Genomic DNA, 24994 nt, shown 5'->3' with positions numbered 1-24994 from the left:
TGGGCCAGTTTCTCTTCCAAAGACACCCGGGAGCCTCATTAGATGGAACAACATCTGTGATTCTTTCAAACAATGTAAATAAAAAATGTTGCCTCAGCTGAAATGGGTCATCTCTGGATCCCATAGCGGGACAAAGATCCAAACCATCAACCTTCATGGCAAATATAGACCTAAGAAATAAATCCTATTTAACATAAACGAGTATTAAAGCTGTGAGAAGGATATTGTGCACATGTGTATTCCTCAGTCCTGTTAATTATAATTATAATTAACAGGACTTGATGTAACTATAGTTAACTATGGTTACATCAAGTGATATCTTTCCCAACTCAACAATTATAAGCTACCCAGATGATCGATATTAACTTACATTTGCAAATTCATACATGATTCCTTTTTTACCCATCTTTACCAGGGGTGGCAGTAAGTGTGGTTGGAGCTGTTTTTGGCTTTATTTTACCCCAAACAAACTGTGTGTTTGTATTTCTATTTCTATTAGGAGCTCTTTAACTGGAAACTGCCTTCCTGCAAACTGAAGCACAACAATTAGAGTCGAGGCGGAGTGTTTTTATTCCCAGAGGGACAGAGTACAGTATGTACAGACGCCCCTCTGCTCCCAGTCCACCGGTCCATTTCCCCCGGTCCTCCGGTCCATTTCCCCCAACCTGGCCGCGTCGCTTTGGATCTTAAAACCCTTAAACAATAGAACATGTCACGGACTAAAAGCTGACGTTTTATCTCTACGAGCCGCTTTCAGCTGCATCCCCGTTTCCCAGAGAGAGTCTTCTTTACGTAAGTAACAGTGACCTTTGCATCTTCCCACCATCTTTTGTTGCGCAGCTAATTTGAAATCACCTTAATCTTACTATTTTGTGTTTCTTTACAAACACCGCAACGTTAATGAAATTATCGATAGCTGCGACGTGTTTTTGCTGTTTAAAAACATCTTCTAATTTCACGCCGGTTTACTGGACCGGACATTAATGTAATGTTTCCAGTCGGTGCCTTTTTCTCGCCGTACCGCCTGGGGTGTAGTTGTGACAGTTCGCTTTTTGTACGAGTTAACGGAAGCCAGCGGATAAAATGGACTACAACTCCCAACTGACAGGCTGGCAGTTCTCTCTGGAAGGAGAAGAAGACGCGAGAGCTCGTGATACCTTCGCGTAACTTCAGAAATGACGTTGTCATAGCAGCAGTGCAATTATAAGTGTATCTCCAAAGTGATTTGAAGTAGAAAAGTGTAGATTTTTCATTTTTATTTCATTTCTAGTCGACGCCTTGTCTATTTTTCAAGTTTTCAACACTATGCACACTCATCGAAAAGATGGAGAATTCAGGTAAAAAAGAAAAAAATATAATCTGTAAGCATCTGTTAGCTTTATGTTTTATATTTGCGTAACATTTCTAACAATTTTTTGGGAATCTCTTTTACATTTTATAACATTAAAAGCTACAATTTATCTGTCAGTTTGGCGTGTTGCCGAACGCTTCCCGTGTACCTAAACGCATCACGTCGGTCTTGCGTCATATTTCAGGGACATGGACTGCGGCTTGTTTTTGGTGCTGGTTTTAAAGCAATAAACGTCGACAATGTCCGTTTTTGATATTTTAGCCGAATGTACTTGAGGCCCAAAGTAAAAAATGGCGCTCCCACACCTGATGACAGGTATGCTAACGTTAGCTAGCAGCTGTTTGGTTCGTGCTCAATGAGGTTCAAGCTAGCCGAACATGTGTTAGCCCAGCTTTGGGGTGCAAGTGTTTTTACTTGTCGACTCTAATGATCCCACCTTGTATAGTTAGTGCAGTTTAAAGCTAATTATGCATAAATGTCATCTGCTTGCTTACATTCACACTTTCAAGTAAATAACAAACAAAACGCGACCAAATTAACGTAAAAGATGCACCAATTATAGTCGGGCACTGCTCGGAATCAGTCCTTTTACTGTAAAGTCATTTATTTCCTGGTTGTCAAATAAATAAAATGTCAGAAATCCTTCAATTTTCATGCTAGAAACACGTTAATTACCTGCATGCACTTTGTTTTGAGTTCAATTAGAAACATAAATGCTAAGGAAATATGATTCTTTAGTGCATTAATTGTGGATACACTTCTATTAAATATTGTTTTTCATTTTGTAGTCCTTGGAATAAAAAAAAAAATCAATGTCTCAACATTGCAGTTGACACTTTGTGACCTTAAATGCAAACTTGGTGTAAGTCAGTGGTGCATCTCAGCTGTCAGCAATCTAAATTAAAAGCCTGGTATTCAGAATCAGACATACTTTAATAATCCCAGAAGGAAATTACTTAAATTCATCTTTTTTAAGGGAAAAACAATATATTATATATAATACATCATTATCACAATATCAATGTGTGCAATATTCTTATCCCAATGGACTGTTTGGTGTGCAAGAATCGTTGACTAAGTTACTCCACGTGTTGTGAAGTTTTACAAGCGATTGTAATATTTACCCGGTTGGACAGAGTTTTAATGGCAGCAGACGTCTGACATAAATGACCTTGACCAGAAGATTAAAGGTGATGGAAGCACAGATGAGGAAGAAGAAAATAGGCAGACATTACAGCTGACATCATCACTGCAACATTTATTGATATTAGCGCCATTGTTAGAGCTTCTAATAAGCCCTAATTTTAACTTGTGTATATTTGGCTTTTCACTCTAGAGGGAAATAAAAGTATTTTTTTTATTTAGCTAGCTGAATACTTTGGATACTTTTATCATTTATAAGAAATGTATCGCCTATATTTTTAAAACTCATGCAGTCCAAAGCAAATATTCCATCATGTTTATTTTATCCTTTGTGTTTCTTCTGTTCTGTGCTGATACGGCATGTCATGCAAAGGATTGTGGGATACTTTAAGGGTTCTTAGCACCATAAGGGACTTTATGGGGTTGCTAGGCTAAACTAGCTGCAGGAAGAAAGCACACAGGCTCCTTTTCCTACATGTACATGTTGAGCCAGTTGACTTATCAACCTACCCTCTGTTGGATAATGTAACAAATTCAAACGTTTTTTTCCTTCTTTCTTTATTTTATTGCACATTTTTATCTACCAGGGCATCTGCTGTGTGCCTTTGCACTCGGGGGGCTAAGTATCGAGCCATTTATTCAATTCAGTTTTATTTATATATAGTGCCAATTCACAATCTGAAGGCGCTTCACAAAAAGTCAAATTCAATCAATTCAATCATTTTATTTAGATTTTATGTTGCGGTGATCTGGAAGCACAGGAGGAGGACAGTTTCGTGGTTAATATTCTGTCTTTTCCAACACTTTGAGCTGCACATAAACCTTCTAGTTGTTGTTTTTTCCTCCAGCTCTCCCATGTCCTTTCGCCGGGTGACCTCCTTCAGTTCCTCCTTCCTTCCCAGAGGGCATCCAGCTCTCCGTCGGGCCTTCTCCAGCCACCAGCCCTTCTCCCCTGCTTCTCATCCATGGTGGTCAGGCCACAGATTCCCTCCCTGGCCTCCTCGGCTCCCCCCTCCTCGCCCGCCGGCCCGGCCGATCTTCGCTGGCAACGCATCCCACCGTTTTAACGTTGGACCCGGGGGCTTCGGCGCCGCTGGTGTGCAGTCGCTCCACACATCTTTGGGTCTCATGATGGAGCGCCCTGGCAGAGAGCCTCCAAGCAAGCGGCGCAAAAGTGGAGAGGAGGAGGAGGAGGAGAGTGTTGAGGAAAAGGTTTGGCACAGGGCAGGAGGAGCAAGGGAAACCAGGAGCAAAGCCAAGGAGAGGGAAGCTAAGCAGGAGCACCGTCATCCAGATTCCAGAAGAGACGCCCGACCTCCAGCGAATCAGCCCTCCAGAGTCAGAGAAACCCCCAAAAACGGAGCAGAAAGAGTCGGTAGCAGGGACAGCAGCCGAGATAAGGCGGCAGAAAGGACTAAAGGCAGCAGAGAGAGAACCCCGCATCAGCATTCCCAGCCTGCAGGGTCCAGGACTCTCCGCCCCACATCCACAGTTTCAGCGCACAAACCCAACGCCTGGTTCAGAGGCGGGCCGGCCCAGGAGCCGGGCGGCTTTCAGAGGAACAGAACCGGGTCAGCAGAACCTCAGCAGGTGGGAGGCATCGACACAGAGACACGGACAGAGCATCCGTCCCGACCCGACCAGCAGCAGGAGGAGAGACGGCCGCCATCAGCTGGGGGCTCACAGCCTGTCAGATGTAGGTGATTAAAAAAATACATTTTTAAAGGGTTAAAAATAATGACATCATGGTTTACTTTACTACATTTTTACCAGCAGTATACGTACCGGCTCTAATGTTTTTTTATTGGATTGTCCTGAGGTTACCAAGCAGTTCTTATATCACAGAACTCTAAACTCTGTCATTACGAGCTGATTTTTAAGAAATAATGTGTCCTGTATCTGTTTTTTTTTTGTCCTTCTTCCTCTTGGCCAGTTCAGGTTGGTAAATAAAATCTGGTTCTAATACATTTTACCTGCCAAATAAACTCAGATTTCCGTTCCCTCAGGTCTGCAGAGATGCTGGGAGACCTGCAGTGCTGAACCCCAGCCACCAGGGGACAGCGCAGTCTTTGACTTCTCGGTGATGTCCTACAACATCTTGTCCCAGGAGCTGCTGCAGGAGAACGCCTACCTGTACCGCCACTGTGACCCCGGCGTGTTGCCATGGCGATACCGGCTGCCCAACCTGCTGGCCGAGATCCGGCAGCACGACGCTGACGTAAGAGAACCCTGACACGAAGGATGGAAAACGCTCATTATTTACCTCCATGACCGCTAAAACCACGGTGATAGAATATTAACCAACTAAATGTGTTGATCTGGAGTAAAGCTTTAAACGTGCCACATAAAGAATATTTGGTTTGATATATAAGACAAAAAGGCAATGAAAGGTAAACTATTATGGAGTAGGGATGGATGGATGAGACAAAATGCATTTTATTATAAATAATAATTTAAAAAAAGTAATTAATGATGGCCTGTCGACAGCAATCAAAGTTACCTGATTGATCTTAAGGAGCCAGCTTTTATCTCCACATCAGACGGAGCTGCTTCCAGTCGTCCGTTTCCTGGTTCCTCAGCAGCTTATTCTGGTGGTTTAGATCGTCTCCTTGATTTTTTTCCCCCCCTCCAAACATCACAGCAAGTCCTACTGGCAGCCTCTGATGGATATATAGTTACATATTTAAAGGGATTTTACTTCCTGAAGTGTTACTTTAAGATTATCTCAACAAAAAGCATAAAAAAAACTTAAAACTCGTAGTGAAATGTTAATCATCAGTGGATTAGTGGTAAAACGCAGGATGTTCGGTTTAATTTATACATTATTTCTGCCATCAGCAGAGGAGAACACATCTAACAATGTGTGAAATCCAGAATTAAAAAGAAAACATCAGGCCCCAGCGAGATTTGAACTCGCGACCCCTGGTTTACAAGACCAGTGCTCTAACCACTGAGCTATAGGGCCTCACCTGGCGCAGGTGTGAACACCGTCTAATTTAAGCCTCCGCTCACGGGGACACGCCTCCTACTGTTGTCGGTACGACTCCAGTCAGGCCGGTTGACTTTCAGCACGAATCTCGTCTCTCTCTCTCACGATGGAAACATGGAAATGAAACGTGCTCCGTAACTTCTTCTTCCTGCCATACACTGAACCAGGAGGCCAGGAGTTCATTATGAATTGTGGCTGAGGGCTGAGGTCCCCCGTAATGGAGTCACCTTCACACATGGAGTCAGAAATGCTCCTGATAATCTCAGGATTCACTGAGGCGGCGGATTCATCCCAAGCACTTAGCGGTTCTCCTCGGTCTGTTGATTGCGTAGGTCAGCAGGAACGTTTGTGGGCCCAGTTTAAGAGCATTTTCCACACGTGAACCATTTCTCTCCTGTTTGGCCTGACGTTCTGAGAGATGTTTCAGATCTTTGAAACCCAAAGGTGTCCACCTAGTTTCTCCTCCACAGAGCAGGCAAAGAAAGCAGAAGAGCGCTTTTCTAGAAACCAGCGGATTTTGTCCTCCCCAGCTTGAGCGATGTTAAAATCCTCTGGTTGATCAGGTCCTAAACGTTTGATGTCTAAATGTTTTTCTCAAGTGGCAAAATGCTAAATTAAGCCGTCATCTAGACACTAGATGTTTCTGTGCTGTCCGACAGAACCTAAAGGCAACGTGTGAAGTTCTGGTACTTTAATTGGATGATTTTAGTCTGGGGCCGCGTGATTGGGCCCCACAGATGTTTACTGACGGCTTGTTATCAGATTAGCTCACACAGATTTAGCCTACAGACCTGGTCAGTATGTTGGCATCTGTTTAGCCCTATTTTAAAAAGATTTTTACAACGTAAACTCACTGGGAATAACTTCTTTCTAAAATATTACTCTACTCTATTCCACGTATTGTTTTGAGAGCATAAAGCTCCATGGCGCCATCTGGTGGGGCCAGCAGCCAAATGCAGAGACGCCACAGGATGAAGTTAGAAATGCTCTTTAGAGGTTTGTAGGTGTCTTTTTAAAAAGCCGTTTTAATTCAGCCTTTAGAAAATATGTTAAATCGTTCTTCATTCCTTCTCTTGGAGCTCTCCTTCCCTTTGTCTTCCAGCTGATCCTCCGCCGAGGCAGAATAATAGTTTCAGGTTCTGGTCAGTTTGAAGAAATTCTCTCATTTTTCTGGCTTTTAGCAAAAAGAAACAATTCTGGATCATCCTGAAGGGACCTAAAACAGGAAAGCTTTGGTCTGTTGAGGAAATATTTATTTTTCACAAAAAATATGTAAATATCTGGTTTTTGTATTCAATGATATATTTGCTGTTTGTTGGCCTTAATCGAGAGGAAGTTAGATCATAATGTCTTAACTGAGTCAACGCAGCATAAATGAAACGTAGTGAAATGTTAATCATCAGTGGATTAGTGGTAAAAGCCAGGATGGTTTTGCCATCAGGAGAGGAGAACATCGTGTAAAAAAATGTGTGAAATCCAGAATTAAAAAGAAAGCTCAGGCCCCAGCGAGATTTGAACTCGCGACCCCTGGTTTACAAGACCAGTGCTCTAACCACTGAGCTATAGGGCCTCACCTGGCGCAGGTGTGAACACCGTCTAATTTAAGCCTCCGCTCACAGGGACACGCCTCCTACTGTTGTCGGTACGACTCCAGTCAGGCCGGTTGACTTTCAGCACGACTCTCGTCTCTTTCTGGCTTTCCTGCTAGCAGCTCAGCAGACCTCAGGCTTCCTCTGCCTGCGTCTCTCCTCCTCCATCACCGGCTCTCCGTCCAGCTGTCCTGCAGACGCTGGACGTCTTTTCACAGTCAGACACAACCACAGAGCTTTCAGTAGAAACCAAGGACACAGAGTTTGTTATGAAACAGCAGCAAATGACGGCTGAGTGCTTTGATGTTAAATGCTGAAGGAGTAGAAGGATGCTGAGCATCTCAGCGTGTTTCCACTTTAGCATCAGTCGTTCAGGTTAGGCTAAAAAGTCTAAAACCTGCTTTAGTCTTTATTTTCTCTGAATTCATTAAATCTCTCCTGTAGTTAAAACAAGTAGTTAGAACTGCTTCAAGTTCAGGTTTTCTTTTAGGGCGCCGTTTCTAGTTCAGTAATCTGAACTTTTCTGTGAAGTTGCGTCGACCAATCAGGGACCGGATGTTGTGAAGGAGCGCAGCGTAGAAAAACTACTGTTGACATGAGATGAAGTAAGAAACGTTCTTTAGTGGCTGAACCATTTTGGAAAATAATCTATTGCATTTAATGCAATTTATTTTCTTATTTATTTCTTTTTTCAGTTTAATTTATCATGTCTTTTTAAACATATACAAACAAAAAACTAATCTGTTTCATCGCTGTGCAGACTAGGTGCTAAAAGAGCCACTGCGTCTCAACTCGGAGCAGAAATGATTGATTCTGCCTACGATATATTTCAACTAAAATTGCGATTTAACTTTGACTTTTTTCTGAATTAACCACAAGCAACAAAAATGGCCTCTAGATAAAGATGTTTGTAAAGAAGAACTATTTAAAACAAGAACTTTTAATGGTTTTATTAATCAGAATATTATTCAAGAGAACAGCTTTTAATGGATTTGGACGTCAATCCTCGTTGAACATAAAGTGAAACCAACCAACAAGTCTACGTATTAAACTGATTGACCAGAACTTAATGCTATGGTGAGATTCCTGAAAGTTTCTGGTAAAACAGTTTGATTATATAAACTCTAAAACAAGTAATACAACTAGATTCCTTTCCATATGGAGGTAAACCCATTTTAAACATATTACGGACACCTAAAGGACGCGTCTGATTCATTAATTGTTACACAGCCAAAAATTGCTGACCTCTACAATTTGGTAATTGCGTTTTTTTAAGTTGCAATTATATTACAAATGTGATTAATTGTGCAGCCCTATTGTTTAGAGGTTTGTAGGTGTCTTTTTTAGAAAGGATGTTAAATCGTTCATCATTCCTCCTCTTGAAACTTCTCCCGCAGGCCGGACCCAGTTAGAACGGTTCTGTCTGACGGAACCGACCAGAGTTCTGTCATTCAGTCGTGAGGAGCCCAAAGGTTCACACCTCCAACTCGTGGGGTTTAAAAAGCTAATTTAGCAAATATTGAGGAGATGTACGGAAACGTTTAGAGTCACAGAAAGTCTCTAATTTTTCTGGCTTTTAGCAAAAATAAATAATTCTGCATCATCCTGAAACAGGAAAGCTTTGGTCTAATTAATGTTAATTGTATATACATTTTTATAATTCCATATATTTATCGTTTGTTGGCCTTAATCGAGAGGAAATTAGATCATAATGTCTTAACTGAGTCAACGTGGCATAAATGAAACGTAGTGAAATGTTAATCGTCAGTGGATTAGTGGTAAAACGCAGGATGTTCAGTGTAATTATCCATTATTTCTGCCATCAGCAGAGAAGAACGTCGTCTAAAAAAAATGTGTGAAATCCAGAATTAAAAAGAGAATTCAGGCCCCAGCGAGATTTGAACTCGCGACCCCTGGTTTACAAGACCAGTGCTCTAACCACTGAGCTATAGGGCCTCACCTGGTGCAGGTGTGAACACCGTCTAATTTAAGCCTCCGCTCACGGGGACACGCCTCCTACTGTTGTCGGTACGACTCCAGTCAGGCCGGTTGACTTTCAGCACGACTCTCGTCTCTTTCTTGGTTTCGTGGTTGCAGCTCAGCAGACCTCAGGTCCTGAAATGGATCTATCTGCTGGACACTGCAAAACGTCCTGCAACAGTTTTGGCTCCACCGGTTGGAAACGCTCCACAGACTTCATTTCTACCAGGGGAATCGTTGTTTCCTTCGATTTCACGTCTCTTTCACCTGCGTTCCTACATCAGAGGCAGTGATCACTGTCAGGATCAGTTGGAAGACGATGCATCACTAAAAGACAGAACCTATTTAACACCAAACCAGATCTGTGACTTGTTGGACCGTACAGAGACGATGTTTATCGGCAGAAACACGGGTGTGCCGTGGACTCCACAGTGTCACCCATTATGGCTGATTTGTACCAGAAGGAGGTGGAGAGGAGGACACTCAGTGCCTACAAGGGAACACCACCAACTCACTGGATTAAATATGTGGATGAGTCTTTGGTCAAAATCCAAACCAAACCAAATAAATACAGCGGACAGCAACACAAGGTTTACCAGACAAGATGCCAAGAACAGCAAGTTGCCTTTTCTGGACTCTGCGTTGCACTTTGAGGAAGATGAGAGTCTCTAAGCTGAGGTTTACCAGAAGCTCCACACATTCTGATTCACATCATCCACTGGAGCACAAACCCTCAGTTATCATAACTCCAAGTTTCATGAAAAGTAACTTTTTGTTGCTCTCCAAACACGACGTACCAGTGAATTTTAAAACTAATGACACTCTCAGACAGGAACTGGTTAATCCCAAAGACAGAACAGCCAAACCGCAGCTGAGCGGCGTTGTGTCTGCGGTCCAAAGCAGCGAGGACGGCTCAGACTCCATCAGAGAAACTAAACAGCTACATGAACGCATGGAGCAGCACAGCAGCTCAGGGAAATATTCAGCGGTCCACTGGTACCTCCAGAACAAAGGAGACTCTTTATGACGACGATGATGTCCAGATGTTGGACAGAGAGAACAGCTGGTTTGAAAGAAGCCATCTTGGTCAAAAGAGAAACGCCATCAGTGAACAGAGGGAGGATTGAGCTTCCAGCTCCCCAGAGTTTACAGCTCGGTCCTCTAACACGTTCCAGAGAGATTACATCATCATCTAATGATGATTCAGGAGACCAAGTCCTCCACTCACACCAGGCAACAGCTTCTAACCACCAGGACAGAGATGGTGGGTCAATGATCTACATCTGCCTGAGAATGATCCTAGGAGGATGGTTCTCCATGTGCTTAGAACCAGCAGAGCTCCACCTGCTGATTGCTCAGAGCGAGAACCAGAACTGACAAAGAATCCTGGAAAGGTGATGAAACGTTTTCAGAAAGAACTGAACAAAAGTCCGTTTCCCTCCCATCTAACCTCGTCTGCCCCAGGATGTTTGCTGCACTCATTATTTTCCTCCATCATCATCAGAGAACATCGTCTCTAAAAACGTGTGAAATCCACCGAGGAGAAGAAAATAAAAAAAAACTGATCAGGCCCCAGCGAGATTCGAACTCGCGACCCCTGGTTTACAAGACCAGTGCTCTAACCACTGAGCTATAGGGCCTCACCTGGCGCAGGTATGAACACCGTCTAATTTAAGCATCACGCCTCCCACTGTTGCCGGTTCAACGCCGGTCAGGCCGGTTGACGTTTGGCACGACTCTCGTCTCTGAATCTGGATTTCTGATTCAGGGTTTCTGTCCCTGGAGGCGTGGAGAGATGTTTGTTTTATACGTCACACCTCCAGATACGCCGGTTCCAGTCAGACCAGTCGGCTCTGTGGCTCGTTAACGTTTCCTGAAGACAAGTCAACGAGCCACAGACACTCAGGAAGCGTAAGAAGGAGTAAAGTGATGGAAGTAAAACAGTTTCTTTTTTCTTCCACAGGTTCTGTGTCTTCAGGAGGTCCAGGAGGACCACTATGAGGAGCAGATCAAACCCGCGCTACAGGCTTTAGGTACTGATTGTCTCTTTCACTTCAACTGCATGTACAGCCTCCCCCCACTGCAGTGTTTCCCCCCATTAGACAGTGAGTGCTTAATTATATCAGATTTATTATTTATAAAAGCAGTGAGTAAGCACAACTTTAATCATATATTTGGTGCACCATCAATTATTTTTTTTAAAGAAGCTAATGCTGTTTAGGGAGCCCCTGCTTTAAAAGAACGTCTTCTTAGTGAGACGTATTGCAGTTCAGGTTTAGCAAATCTGTTGGAGATAAATTCAACGGATTACAGATTCTGTTGTTAGATATGCTCAGCATCACCCAGTAAATATGTTCCTGAGCTCAGACTAGATGCCTCCTCTGGAGAAAAAGCTGCTGGTTCTGTCTGAGCACCACACTGCAAAAACGGAACTCAAAGTAAATAATATTTTCTTAAAATGGGTGTATCTGTCCTTGATTTGAGATAATCAGCCAATGGAATAAGATTTATGCACTTGAACATACTCATATAAACATGAACAACTCATCTCCATCATCTTATTCAAGAGCAGTATGTCTGATTATCTTATGTTAGGGGTAAAAATACTCATTCCATTGGCAGATAATCTTATTTACCTGCTCAGATCTAGGACAAAAAAACACAATTTTTAAGGTTTTACTTATTTTTAGGTCCGTTTTTGCAGTGCATGTGGGGGATGAGGAGAAAACCTGGCGGGGAGCGGGGAGAACTTGAGGAGGCGTGTTTTAATGCGAACAAACGTGTTTCAGGTTACCAGTGTGAATACAAGAAGCGGACGGGAAAGAAACCAGACGGCTGTGCCGTGATCTTCAAAGCCTCCCGCTTCTCGCTGGTCTCCTCCACGCCGGTGGAGTTCTACCGGCGGGGCGACGCCCTGCTGGACCGCGACAACGTGGGGATGGTGGTGCTGCTGGAGCCCAACGGCGGCGCCGTGCGCTCCGCTCCGTCCTCCATGGTCTGCGTGGCCAACACTCACCTCCTCTACAACCCGCGGCGCGGCGACATCAAGCTAGCTCAGCTGGCCATCCTATTGGCTGAGATCGGCCGGCTGTCCCGCCTCCCCGACGGCTCCGGCGCCCCGGTGGTCCTGTGTGGGGACTTCAACTCGTCACCGTGGAGCCCGCTGTACCGCTTCCTGACCACAGGCCGCCTGGAGTACCAGGGGATGCAGATCGGGATGGTGAGGCGATCACACCTTTCATCCAGGCTTATTAGGTTTGGGTTCTGCAGAAGCTGGTCTCCGGTGCAGGAAACGGGGGAACCTGCTGATGTTTGGTGTCAAATTATGAAATCGTTGTGTTTTATTTTGGAAACTGGAACCACTGACGGAGTCGCTTTCATGTCGGTGCAGGTGTCGGGTCAGGAGAGCAGTCCCAAAGGCCATCGCCTCCTCACGTCTCCGATCTGGTCCGGCAGTCTGGGGATCAGCCAGCGGTGCCGCTATGAGAGCAGCCGCCCAGACGAGCCTCCTCCCTGCAGCCCCACAGGTGAAGATGACCTCCACCCTTCATGTCACCAGTCAGACCACAGCGTCTGCTCTAGTTTCTCTCCATAAACCCACCGGGTCAGTCCTCTCTGCTTTCTCTGTGTCTGCCAGCTGTTGAAGGAGGGATGTCCAGTCTGACCGTAGCAGATCCGGCCACCAAAGCCGCTGCTTCCTTCAACAGGTGATCTTCCAGCTCTTCTCACAGACACACCACACCTGATCTTATTTATCACGCTTTAAAGCAGCTTCTGTGTTTCCTCACATTTTAACGCTGCGCAGCTCCAGGATCGAGCACAACCTGAAGCTGCGGTCGTCTTATCGGCACCGCCTGACGCCTGACGGCCGACCGGAGATCACTACGTGTCATTCCCGCACGGCGCTGACGGTGGATTACATCCTGTACAGCTCCGGTACAAAAAAAACTGTTTACAGCAGTTTTTCCTTTATTATTATCATCATAATAATCATCATCATAATAATCATCATAATCATAATAATACAAATAATAATTTATTATTATTATTATTATTATTACTACTATGTTACAGGACTTTCATTATATTTAAATTTTAATTGTAATTTGTAATTTCTATATAATAATAATGATAACAATGATGATGATGATGATGATGATGATGATGATAATAATAATAATAATAATAATAATAATAATAATAATAATAATAATAATATTGTTATTATTATTATGTTACAGGACTGTCATTATATTTGTAATTTGTAATTTCTATATAATAATAACGATGATAATAATAATGATGATGATGATGATAATAAAAATAATAATAATAATAATTATTATTATTATTATTATTATTATTGTTGTTATTGTTATTATTATTATGTTACAGGACTGTCATTATATTGAATCTGTAAATTTATTTGTAATTTGTAATTTCTATATAATAATAATGATGGTAACAATGATGATGATGATGATGATGATGATGATGATAATAATAATAATAATAATAATAATAATAATAATAATAATAATTTTATTATTATTGTTATTATTATTGTTATTATTATTATTATGTTACAGGACTGTCATTATATTTAAATTTTAATTGTAATTTCTATATAATAACGATGATAATAATGATTATGATAATAATAATAATTATTATTATTATTGTTATTATTATTATGTTGCAGGACTGTCATTATATTGAATCTGTAAATTTAATTGTAATTTGTAATTTCTATATAATATTATTATTATTATTATTATTATTATTATCCTACAGGACTGTCATATTCAAATAGTAAATTTAATTGTAATTTGTAATTTCTTTTTTTAATATTAATAACTGTTGTTGTAATTATTATTATCATCATCATCATCATCATCATCATCTTACTGGACTGTCATTTAAAATGTTTGCCTCTTAAAAATAACTTCTGTATAATGGAAATAATGGTAATAATAATGGTAATAGTTGTAAGTAATAATGTAATTTAAATAATGAATCAGATTCTAATTACCTGCCTTTAATAACCACTTCTGCTCTCTATTTGTTAAAGATGTGAACGCGACCCCTTCACTTCCTGGTGGGCGTGGCCTGCAGCTGCTTGGCAGGCTGTCATTGGTCGGGCAGTCAGAGTTGGAGGAAGTCAGCGGTCTGCCCAATCAGCACCACTCCTCCGACCATCTCCCTCTCCTCGCCAGCTTCCGCCTTCGGTGCTGACGCTTGTGGACCTGACCCGACCCGACCCGACACATCGGTTCTGGTTCCAGCAGAACAGCAGAACCCTTTTATCCAGACGACCAATGAAAGACGATCAATGAGCGCTGGGACGTGCGTTTCTGTCCGAGGCTGGCAGCTGCAAATGAAGGAGGAGCTGAATTAAAATGTAAAATGAACTAAGAAATTATTTTCCTTTAGAAGAAAACTTTATCACAGAAAAATCAATGATCTATGATCAATGCTGCGTTCTGCGCTCATGTTAAATTATTTAGAGACGATCATATCTGCAGACATCCTGACGCCTAAAATTCAACAAGCCAACAGATTCTAAATTTAAAACGCAGCAAAAAGCCAACATGGCCGACCCAAAACCAACACATTTCTCTATTTAAACCTTTATTTTTGCCCTATTATTGATAATCCGTAACTTTTACAGCTCCTGTTAGGATGTCAGGATGTTTAAATGAGTAAATATCATGAATATTTTTTATCCTCTCTGCTCTTCTGGTAACATTTAATTAATCCCCATCAGACTGTTGACTCCTAGGGTCTCTTTTTACTCGTTAATTTCCTTTTTACCCCATTTTTTCCAACTGTTTATCTAAAACAGGGTGAGTTTTAAAGGGAACTGTGTCTAACACGTCTGCTGCTGGTTAATTAATGGGGATGATGTCTAATCAGCTGTGTTTCAACAGCTTTGTTGTTGTCTTCGTTTTAATTTAAGGTGCCAAAACTGAGAAGTCTGCATCGTTTTAGTTTGCACCGTTTTCATCAGCAGCAAAAGAACGATCTATGCATCTCTGCCTGATTTAAAATGTACGGTTAAGTCCAGCTGGACGGGTTCATCAGAACCGGGACTTTCTGGCCTGTGTGTATTTTTCTACCACTTTCTTTGCCAGTTTGGGGGAAGTTTACAGTTTGTAAGTAATAAATGTGTATTTTCACACCCGGCTGCTGTTGGCTTATTGATGAAAATGCGCTGCAGGCTGTTGTTGCTCTTTTCTGCGGTGAGACACTCGTCATCGTTGAATAAAAAGGGATGTTTTATGGGTCAGATGAGCAGAACGCCTGCTTCGTTCATCCGCTAATAAAAAAACGGAACGTGTTGGAAGAATTTCAGCAGGAAATGTTGCAGGGCGGAGGTTTCATTGATTTCTAGAATCTAAATCTTTACTCTGGACCAACACACTGCAAAAAGGGAACTAAAAGTAAGTCAAATGTTCTTGAAATTATTGTTTTTTTGTCCTTGATTTTGATAAATAATCTTATCTGCCAGTGGAATAAGATTTTTGCACTTAAAATAAGAACAACTTGTCTGCATCCTTTTATTTCAAGTGCAGGGTGTCTAATTCTCTTATTTTAGGGGTCAGAATATTCATCCTATTGGCAGATAATATTATTTACCTGCTGAAAACAAGGACAAACTAGAAAAAGCTGTTCCTGGGTAACAGCGAGTGAGAATGCTAATCTGCAGAATGATTTGAGCAGCAGATGCATAAGATCCCTGCAGAACAGAAAAAGTAGCTGAAAAACATTGAAATCAGATTTGAAGAATTTGAAAATTCCGAAGAATTTGAAAAAATTGATGAATTTGAAAATTAAGAACAATTAGAAGAATTGGAAGTATAGGAATAATGTGAAGAATTTTAAGCAATTTGCGTTGATTTCAATGGGAACAGCCAAAAAATCGCACAAAAAGTGAAATATTTTAAAAAGTGTAAATGTTAGCATAACCTTGAGATAGCAGGCATGTCGGGAACGAGCCGAACGTTTTGACACCAAAATTGTTGAAATTGGTTGAAGTATGCGGGAGTAGTTAGACGCCGACAGAATAATAATAAAGAAAAACAGGAAAGCAATAAGTGAGAATGCTCTATAGCAGGGGTGTCAAACTCATTTTGGTTGAGGGGCCGCATTCAGCTTAATCTAATCTCAAGAGGGCCACATGAGTAAACTCATTGCAAGATTAAATAGAACTAATAAAAGAGGACTTGTTGTTGATTTTTATATTAAATGAATTTCACTTTTACACAATATATTATGAATAACCTCAGCGTTTTTAAGAAAAGTATGTGCAATTTCAACAATACTTTTACTCAGTTAAACATTTACTTAAGTGCATTAGGCATAAGAACTGATCACAGTGATTATACAATGTTGAAAAACATTTATTCACATTTTTTGGAACTTAAAAACACTGTTCTGCATGTCAAAATACATCAAACAGATAAAAATTAAGAAATTATTTAAATTTTTCCACACCTGAAGCTTAATCTACTAATTAAAACACAGCGCCCCTCGTGGACAATATAGGAACTGCATATTTTCAATTAAACGAAATACATGTTTTTTTCAATAATTGTTTTATCATTCTCTTCCTTTTATCTTGTCCACTTATGAAAGTCAAATCTGATGAGCTCTTTGTGGCATCTTATTGCCACATTGCCAGACAGGACACTGGAAAAAAAAAAAAAAAATTTTTTTTTTATAATGATAATGCATTTAGCCACAGGGCCGGACTAAATTGTTCGGCGGGCCGGATCCAGCCCGCGGGCCGTATGTTTGACACCCCTGCTCTATAGCATTCTCACTTATCACTGATAAACAAATTTCAAGAAAACTTGACTTTTACTTTTAGACTTTTAGTTCCCTTTCTGCGGTGCAGGTCAGCTGTGGATCAAATTTGCATTTATTGCATTTTAGAATACAGATTTTCAGGTTTTCTGGTCCGTTTTGGGTGAAATTGTCTCCTTTTGTTGCATCTCGACTGGATCAGAAAGAAATCAGATTATTTATTTTGCTATATTAACACCTAATGTGATTGTTGGTGTTTGGCTCATGAACATGTGGGGAGGGTTACCCATGAAGCTACACTTTGTCAAAGCGAGCTTCAACATCCTGCTGTCTGAGACAAATGGCGGCGTCGTTTTCCTCTGCAGCCCTCCTTAATCCTGCAGACTCAGGTTTCAGGCCTCTTGGTATTCTGCATGCAGCTCTGCAGCAGCAACCCTCAGCTGCATCTAAACAGGCCTTACATGCTCCCCCATGGCTGCTCAGAGCACAGATGCAGAACGTGGTCGGGATGCTCTGCTCATCTCTGCATGTCCTTTTGCTTTCTCAAGTCTTAGTGCTGCCTCACCTGTGAATGCTGCGTAGAATCAGCGACTCAAATGGGTTTCTACGACTGTTTGATCGGTGTTTCAGCTGGGATGGTTTACAGCAGGGGTGCCCAAACTTTTCGAAATTCTCAAGTTAAAACCACTCGAGAGCCAAAAATGAATGAAAAAAAATAACATAAACAATTGTGATTTAAAAAAAAAAAAAAAACCTGCTCCATAGAATATAATTTGAAATAAATATGACTTCCTGCATTTGGTCAGTTTTAATAAATGCATTCCAATCAGATTTAATGCACCAAAGGCATATTTGCCTTCTCAAAAGGCGATCGTCTGGTTGGCAAATTCCTTTGGGCTTAACTGATTTTTAAAAACATTTGGCTATTCTCAGCTGATTTGGGTCTTTCTTTGAAAATGCTTGTTGTATGAACAATAATTTTAATTAATGAATTAAAATCCAATTTTTGGGGCACCAAAGTCTGCATTTGAGGAGAAGTCGCCGAAATTAAAGATTTGGACACGCCTGGTTTACAGAATTTGATGAAACGGAGAAGGATCCTGTCCATGTTACACCATGGCCACTAGATGGCAGCAGAGGGCCGTTTTCACCTGATGTGGATTTGTGGATGGAAAATAATTTTTATTCAACCAGGAAGTGATTTTAGGAAATGAGACAGGAAAGATAAATGTTTAACAGCATCACTGCAACCGAACGCTTCTTATAATTGACTCATCTTTGATTATTTGTCTCTTGTAATAAGTCTGTGAGGCTGGAGGCAGTGGCGGTTCTAGACCACGGGAGGGGGGGGGGGGGGGGGGGGGGGGGAGGGGCAGAAGAAATTAATTAAACCAGAAAAAACAGGGCAAAATGTAATTGTTTGATATATTTAGTCAACCAAAGAGCCACTTGTGGCTCTGGAACTGCAGGTTGCAGACCCCTGAAGACTGTGATCTCGTCTCAATGCGGCTGAAGCTAAAGTGAAACACATTAATTTTAAAATTATTGTTAAAATAAAAAATTTAAATGCAAAAAATTAAAAGGGCCCAAGGGACGTACCAGTTACAGTTTCTGTTCCAGAATTTATTCCAGAACCATTCCAGAACCAAAATATTGCTTTCAGTCAGAATTAGAATCAACCGTAGTAGCCAAATTTGTGGCTAAAAACAAGGAATGTGACTGTATATATATACATACATACATATATATATATATATATATATATATATATATATATATATATATATATATATATATATATATATATATATATATATATATATGTGTGTATATGTATATTATTTTTTTTCTATATTATATATGTATATAAATATTATGTCTATATTATATATGTTATATATATATATATATATATATATATATATATATATATATATATATATATATATATAATATATATTATTATATATAATATAGCTCAGTATTATATATCTCAATTCAGTTTATTTATAAACTGCCAATTGACAACAAATATTGTCTATGTCATATTTTACCATAAGTCAGTTTAGTATTGTGTATTTCACCCACAGAGAAAAGTATCATGTACGTTACAGACGTCGCGTATTTTAACATATTGCTGGGATTTACAGAATAGTGTGAAATATTTCATACTAAGTAACGACTGCTTCCAGCACCACGCTGTCACCCTGCCGTCTGGTTACCACAGCACCATATGGCTTTCACACGACGACAATAGCCTTAAATTCACCATAATGCAGTATACCTCAGGGTAAAACTGATCACAGATGGTAAAAAAAAAACACGATTTAGTTCTATTTCTCATGTTAAAATACATCAGACCACGCTTTGTGTATGAAATGTTTCCTGCTATACCATGTCAGTCTCAAAATAAGTCAACTGCAGGAAGAATACAGCATGTGTGTAATATATTGTATACCGAATGTGTATAAATACATTTAGTTTTACAATGTAATAATGTAAAACATCTAATAATAGGTTATATAAATGTCATGGTAAAATGTGTCGTGAAACACGTCACTCTATACGTGTCCAGGTAAAAGAAGACATTCTATTCTTTGTGTTTAAAGTATCGTAAAATAATAGTCGAGTCTTAAGACTTATGATACACGGTTGGTGTATTTCCTGCTTTAGTGGTCCTGCTATCTAGATGTTGTGGCATAAAATCCATTTAACTGATCAATATTAAGGTTGGGCGATAAATCGATTTAATTGATTGATTGGAATTTACAATTTTAAGATTAAATTTTTGTAAAACTGGAATTTTATTTAGCCAATGCATTCATTAAGCTTCCATGAAGAGAATAGCAACAATGCTGAATATATATTTAGGAAAATGTTTTCAAAATATTGTAAGGAGAAATTTTTTTTAACCTTAATGCGAGACACTTTAAAGTGTTCATTTATTTTATTTAAGTTATTTTGAAGTTACACCAGTGAAGCCTGTTCTCAGTCATTGTGTAAATCCAACATTTAGTTCTATTTTCATCTTGTTTTACCTACGTCTTTCACAGCTTCTATTGAGCTGCACTTTGAATTCAGGTAGACTCCCAGACGAAATGCTTGACATAAAGCCAACTTTTCTAAAATAATATATTTTTATTGAAATGAAAAGGAAGAATAAAAATCAGATTTGGTCAAATAAAATCAGAGAATTTATTTTAAAGCCCACGTGTCGCCCAGACTAACCCGTGCTTGTACTTCAAAGGAAATGTTTACTGTCTAAATGTAAATTACCTTAAAACCCTTCAAAGTTACATCATCATGTTCAGGCAGACGACACACAGCAAGGTAAACCTTCTGGCCTTTAAAGCCTTAAACTGAAGCATAGATGAGAATTAAAGGATTATTTCTATAACTCTGCGCGAGTATCTGGAACACGCTCACATCTGCAGTTTGACATAAGCTGATTATTTCATCAGAAGCCGAGCCGTCGTGCAGTTTGCTTCTGCCTGTTTGTTCTGAAAAGCTTCTGGGTTTATAAAAATGTCCTTTTAGGCCTGAGTTTCCTCCCAAAACAGGACGGAAGGTGTTCATCTAGATCAGGCGTGTCAAACTCATTTTGGTTTAGGGGCCGCATACAGCTTAATCTGATCTCAAGAGGGCCACACGAGTTAACTCATTGCAAGATTAAATAGAACAAATAAATGTGGACTTGTTGATTTTTATATTAAGTTAATTTCACTTTTACACAATATATTATGAATAACCTCAGCGTTTTTAAGAAAAGTCTGTGCAATTTCAACAATACTTTTACTCAGTTAAACATTTACTTGTGCACCATTATGCATAAAAAGTGATCACAGTGATTATACAATGTTGAAAAACATTTATTCACATTTTTTGGAACTTAAAAACACTGTCCTGCATGACAAAATACATCAAACAGATAAAAATTAAGAAATGATTTGAATTTTTCCACACCTGAAGCTTAATCTGCTAATTAAAACACAGCGCCCCTCGTGGACAATATAGGAACTGCATATTTTCAATTAAACAAAGTACATGTTTTTTTCAATAATTGTTTTATCATTTTATCAAAAAAAAAAAAAAAAAAGCGGGCGTCATGCTAAATTAGCCTGAGCTAACGCTTTACACTTCGACTTTTAAATAAAACATAACAGCGAATAATGAGGAGGTCCCTGGTTGGTCGCTGCGTTTATCAGCTAAATTGCTGGAAGCCAGTGAATAAACGCTGAAAGGTGACATGGCCACAGGTGGAAATAATTCATTAATTAACTACAGGACCTACAGCCCCCTTACCGATGGAAGTTGTTGTCAGATGGTCAGTCCGCTCCACTTCCTGACCTGCTGGTTTGCATAAACCCAAAGAAAACCTTTGACCACCACTGCTTTCATTCATACCATCTGTGGTCAGTTTGAGATGTTCTTCCAAAAGTTACAATGATAGAACACCGATGAAGCCGAGTCTGGCAATGTTCGCTTTGCAAAGACCCGCCCTACTCTCCTTCTGATTGGCTAATGTCCCGGCTCTGCCAGGTTTAATTGGTTGACAGCAGCTTCAGTTTAGAAACTTCAATAAATAGTGTAGACGGGAACAATTTGCGCTCATTTCCCAAATGACGTAAATCCGTCGCAGCGACAGAGAACTTTAACCTCTGGTCTAAAGAGCCATTTTACCTACAGACTGCGCCTCTAAACTTGTTTAGAGCCGCAAATGTTGCCTGGCCTTTTGGAAAAAGACAATTTTTGATAAAGATCTACTGTAAGAAATATGTTGTCATCGTATTTTGTTGTCAAAAAAGAAGAGGATGGACAGATGTTGACATTTGTGGATAATGATGTAAAAAAAAAAAATCAGTTTCCAACATAATGAAAAAAATATTGATTGATAAAAGCAATTATTCCAATAAAAAAACTGCTAAAACCTGCATTTATTATCATTATTACATTTAATTACCAAAATAAAAAATATAATTAGTAGCCAAAGTTATTAAGAGGCCCTCTGGAAGTCCAAAGAGCCGCTTGCAGCTCCAGAGCCACAGGTTGCTAACACCTGGTCTGGAGGATTTGATTTAATTTGACTTTGTAAAGTGCCTTGAGATGACATGTATCATGAATTGGTACTATATAAATAAAATTTAATTAAAATGAAGAAATAAGCTCTTCTTGAAATATTCCGTTGCTGGTACACATTTTCTTATCCCACTTTTTTCCTTCCACACAATTTTCTAAGAATATTATTGGATACTCTGTGAACATCTGGCTTCTTTAACTATGATCGTTTATTGTTTACCCTTCATGTGGAGGATGTCAGACGTCAGTCTACAGTCTTCCCTATAAGTGTTGACCACCATCAGCTGATGTTATATCAGTCCCCCATCATCCAAATAAATGAATAAATAAATATGTCACACTGAATCTAAAGAAGCTGTGTTTCCCTTTATGAAGTGAGTGAACTAAAACACAAAGGTATTCACTGAGACGCGCCTTTAGAAGCTCAGTCAGAACCTGAGAAAATGTCTAAAGGTTCGTTTCCAGATGAACCTTTTTGCTGAAAAACGACAAACACAGGCTGAAAAACATAATTTCCTTTTTTATTAAAAACAACTCATGCTGCTACAGTTGGAGATAAAAAGGGTTTGATGTAACAGTAGGAGAGTAACAGTGATAAATAACCAGGCTTCACATTTACCAGCAGAGAAAACTCGACTTCTGCTCCGTTTTACGGGTCTTTGATTCTAAGCGGTGGGAACAGCGTCACGGCGGTCGAAGGGTTTGATTTGGACACGCGTGTAAATGTTTGCTTCACCAAGAGCCACAGAGAACTAAAGCTTTTCAAAGGGCCGGTTCTCCCCGTGTTCTCCGCAGAACCGCCTCGAGAACCAGGCAAGAGGAAAATGAGACAAAGTTTCAGGGACTTCAGAGAAAATTTAAAGCAAAAAATAAAATAAAAAAATTAACGTCTGAAGTAAAACAGCTAAGTTTAATTTGGAATAGAGGGAAATAAATGACAGATTTGAGCTTGTGGCGCTGCTGAGGCACTGATAACGCTGCCGTTATTCTCCACCAAGATAAACTGGATCTTTTTGATTAATAAAATCTGAAATGGTTTCTCTGCCTTTATGTGTTTGCCTGCAGCTGGGCACCTTTTTATTAAGGAGCTTAGTTAGCTCAACCGCGCTCATGTTAGCGGCTAACCTGACGCTGCGATAAAATCTGTGGGTTTAAAGCCAGAACTGTTCTACAGCTGCGGCCCAGCATGACTCCGGCACCACGGCGGGCCTCGGTGAGCGGCGCCGGGCTGAAGGTAAGCAGCAGAGAAACGCAGTCAGCACTTAAAAAACTGAAGGCTTCATATGAAAACGTGTTTTCAGTCAATCGTTTCATTCAAAATCAGTACAATCAAAGCAAAATGGATCAAACAGACTGGAGTCAAACACAAAACGCTCAGAAAAGCCCAAAGAAAACATTCAGAGATATTTTTGGAGCTCGGATCAAACGGAGGCTGCTTGTTCCTGCTGGGAAACAACAACAAGTCGCTTTAAAAAAAAAAAAAATCACTTTAAATGCAACATTTCTGTTTTAACAAACGAGTCTTCTGGTCCAAACAGGAGCATTCAGAACCGGGTGGCTCGTTCTGGAGCTGCAGAACTCGGGTCTGCGCTGGTCCAGACCTCAGAAACACGCTGAACCGCCTGGGTTTGCTCTCAGCACCGTGTGTCTGGGAAGTTCTGGTTCTGAACGGTACCTGGCTGCCTCTGCACGGACGGTGGAAGTCTTCTGGTGGCGGAAGACTAAGATTTGTGGCGTTTTTTTGTGTTCTTGCTGCAGACAGGACTGGTGCATAGCTAGCTGACGCAGGAAGTCGCCTCTAAAGGCCTTCTGGTGGAAAAAACATGGCGTGAAGCATCCAGAGGAATCAAACTAGCCGTGATGGAAACCGGGACATGGAGCTGAGCTGCAGTCAGACAGAAGAGCTAAACGAGACAATTAAAGCTGACTGGAACAGAAATCACAGAGAAACAGATAATAATCAGGATTTACTGCTGGTTTTAACCCTGTAGCTGAGCGGCAGGCAGTCTGACTCCTTCTGACAGGTTCTCCTCCTCCACAATGTTTAGATGAAACTTTAGACATAATCAGAGCTTCTCTGCTGTGATTGGTGAAAGGCCTCGACAGGAGGAGTCCGTACGTTCTATCCGTTGACTCCTTCATACCTCCGTACGTTGAGGTGCGCAATAACCAATATTTCCTCTAGGTGGCAGTGCTGGGCGCCAATGATTCGTCACTGATCAAAAATGGCGACGGTCCAAAACGTGATTTTGTTGTATTTGCTCCGTCAGTAAACTTTTAGTTTGTCCCTGTGCCCCGGACACGACACATCATATGTGTGGGTAGACAAGCTCCGCAAGTCGTTCCTCGAATCCCGCCATTGTTTAAAGCCCAGAATTATAACCTTCTTCGTGATTTTGTTGCCATATTGTACTACAAACTCAATAGCGCCCCCACCGTTTCCGGTGGTATTGCTCCGTATTGATCCGTTTCGTCCGTAATCGTAAGCTCCCTATTTTCGTGTCAAAATACGGACGAAATCGACGGTTAGAACGTATGAAACACTCCACACGTATCCGTATCCGTCTTTTACGTGAGGTATGAATGGGCCTTTAGACGTGAGGATCGGTGCAAACAGAACTGGACCGGATCCGGCCGCCGGGCTCCTCAGAAACACGATGGTTTCAGTATGCTGGTGAAGATTCTCAGTCATCCAGGTCATGGTCATTCCAGAAAAAGTAAAAAACAAAGCAACTGGACTTATTTTCCGCAGTTCAACTACGGAAAACAAGTCCAGTTGCTTTGTTGTTTTTTACTTTTTTTGGAATGACGACGGTTTCAGGTTCTGAGTCAGGAGGTTAAAAAGGCGCCGGCATCCTGATCTCTGCATGAACCAGAACCATTTTATCCTCCAGAACCCGCCAGGATGTGTCGCCTTTCTGACGCATCTCTTCCTCTTTGATCCCGTCAGTCTGGACCCGACGTCTGTTTCACACCAAGAACTTGGACAGGTCTGAGGATGTAAACGTATTCGGGTCAGCACCTTAACATCTCCTCTATCCAGAACCTCTTCCTGTT

The 24994-nt window shown here is 40.7% G+C and overlaps 2 protein-coding genes and 4 non-coding genes across 9 annotated transcripts in view; 2 read left to right on the top strand and 4 right to left on the bottom strand.

Annotated features, from left to right (window-relative positions):
• The window catches only part of LOC110368380, a 718672-nt gene that overhangs the window by 325810 nt on the left and 367868 nt on the right, over window positions 1-24994 (top strand). The window lies entirely within an intron of this gene.
• Window positions 588-15237, top strand: angel2 (angel homolog 2 (Drosophila)). 3 transcript variants are annotated; one of them, XM_036130464.1, is made up of 9 exons: window positions 588-792; window positions 3343-4190; window positions 4501-4712; window positions 11016-11085; window positions 11842-12272; window positions 12444-12579; window positions 12690-12759; window positions 12858-12988; window positions 14124-15237. In XM_036130464.1, the coding sequence occupies exons 2-9, from the start codon at window positions 3350-3352 to the stop codon at window positions 14285-14287; spliced, it is 2055 nt and encodes a 684-aa protein (XP_035986357.1). In that variant the 5' UTR covers window positions 588-792; window positions 3343-3349; the 3' UTR covers window positions 14288-15237. The 3 variants fall into 3 exon arrangements, with proteins under 3 accessions (XP_035986357.1, XP_035986356.1, XP_035986355.1); XM_036130463.1 differs by lacking the exon at window positions 588-792 and adding an exon at window positions 1186-1337; XM_036130462.1 differs by lacking the exon at window positions 588-792 and adding an exon at window positions 1518-1666.
• Window positions 5387-5459, bottom strand: trnat-ugu. Its single transcript has one exon. It is a non-coding gene; the product is annotated as a tRNA-Thr (tRNA).
• On the bottom strand, window positions 6981-7053 carry trnat-ugu. Its single transcript has one exon. It is a non-coding gene; the product is annotated as a tRNA-Thr (tRNA).
• Window positions 8956-9028, bottom strand: trnat-ugu. The gene has a single exon. It is a non-coding gene; the product is annotated as a tRNA-Thr (tRNA).
• Window positions 10620-10692, bottom strand: trnat-ugu. Its single transcript has one exon. It is a non-coding gene; the product is annotated as a tRNA-Thr (tRNA).

The sequence above is a fragment of the Fundulus heteroclitus genome, unplaced genomic scaffold, assembly GCF_011125445.2.
Source record: "Fundulus heteroclitus isolate FHET01 unplaced genomic scaffold, MU-UCD_Fhet_4.1 scaffold_36, whole genome shotgun sequence".
In the NCBI taxonomy this organism is placed as follows: Eukaryota; Metazoa; Chordata; class Actinopteri; order Cyprinodontiformes; family Fundulidae; genus Fundulus; species Fundulus heteroclitus.
The sequence above is the reverse complement of the archived record's forward strand: the minus strand, read 5'-3'. Positions and strand labels throughout refer to the sequence as shown.

Coding starts and splice junctions, on each gene's coding strand:
- angel2 (XM_036130462.1), top strand. CDS start 1,617: ATGTACTTGAGGCCCAAAGTAAAAAATGGCGCTCCCACACCTGATGAC. Junction 4,713..11,015: donor TCCGGCAGCACGACGCTGAC/GTAAGAGAACCC, acceptor TTTCTTCCACAG/GTTCTGTGTCTTCAGGAGGT. Junction 12,989..14,123: donor TTACATCCTGTACAGCTCCG/GTACAAAAAAAA, acceptor TATTTGTTAAAG/ATGTGAACGCGACCCCTTCA.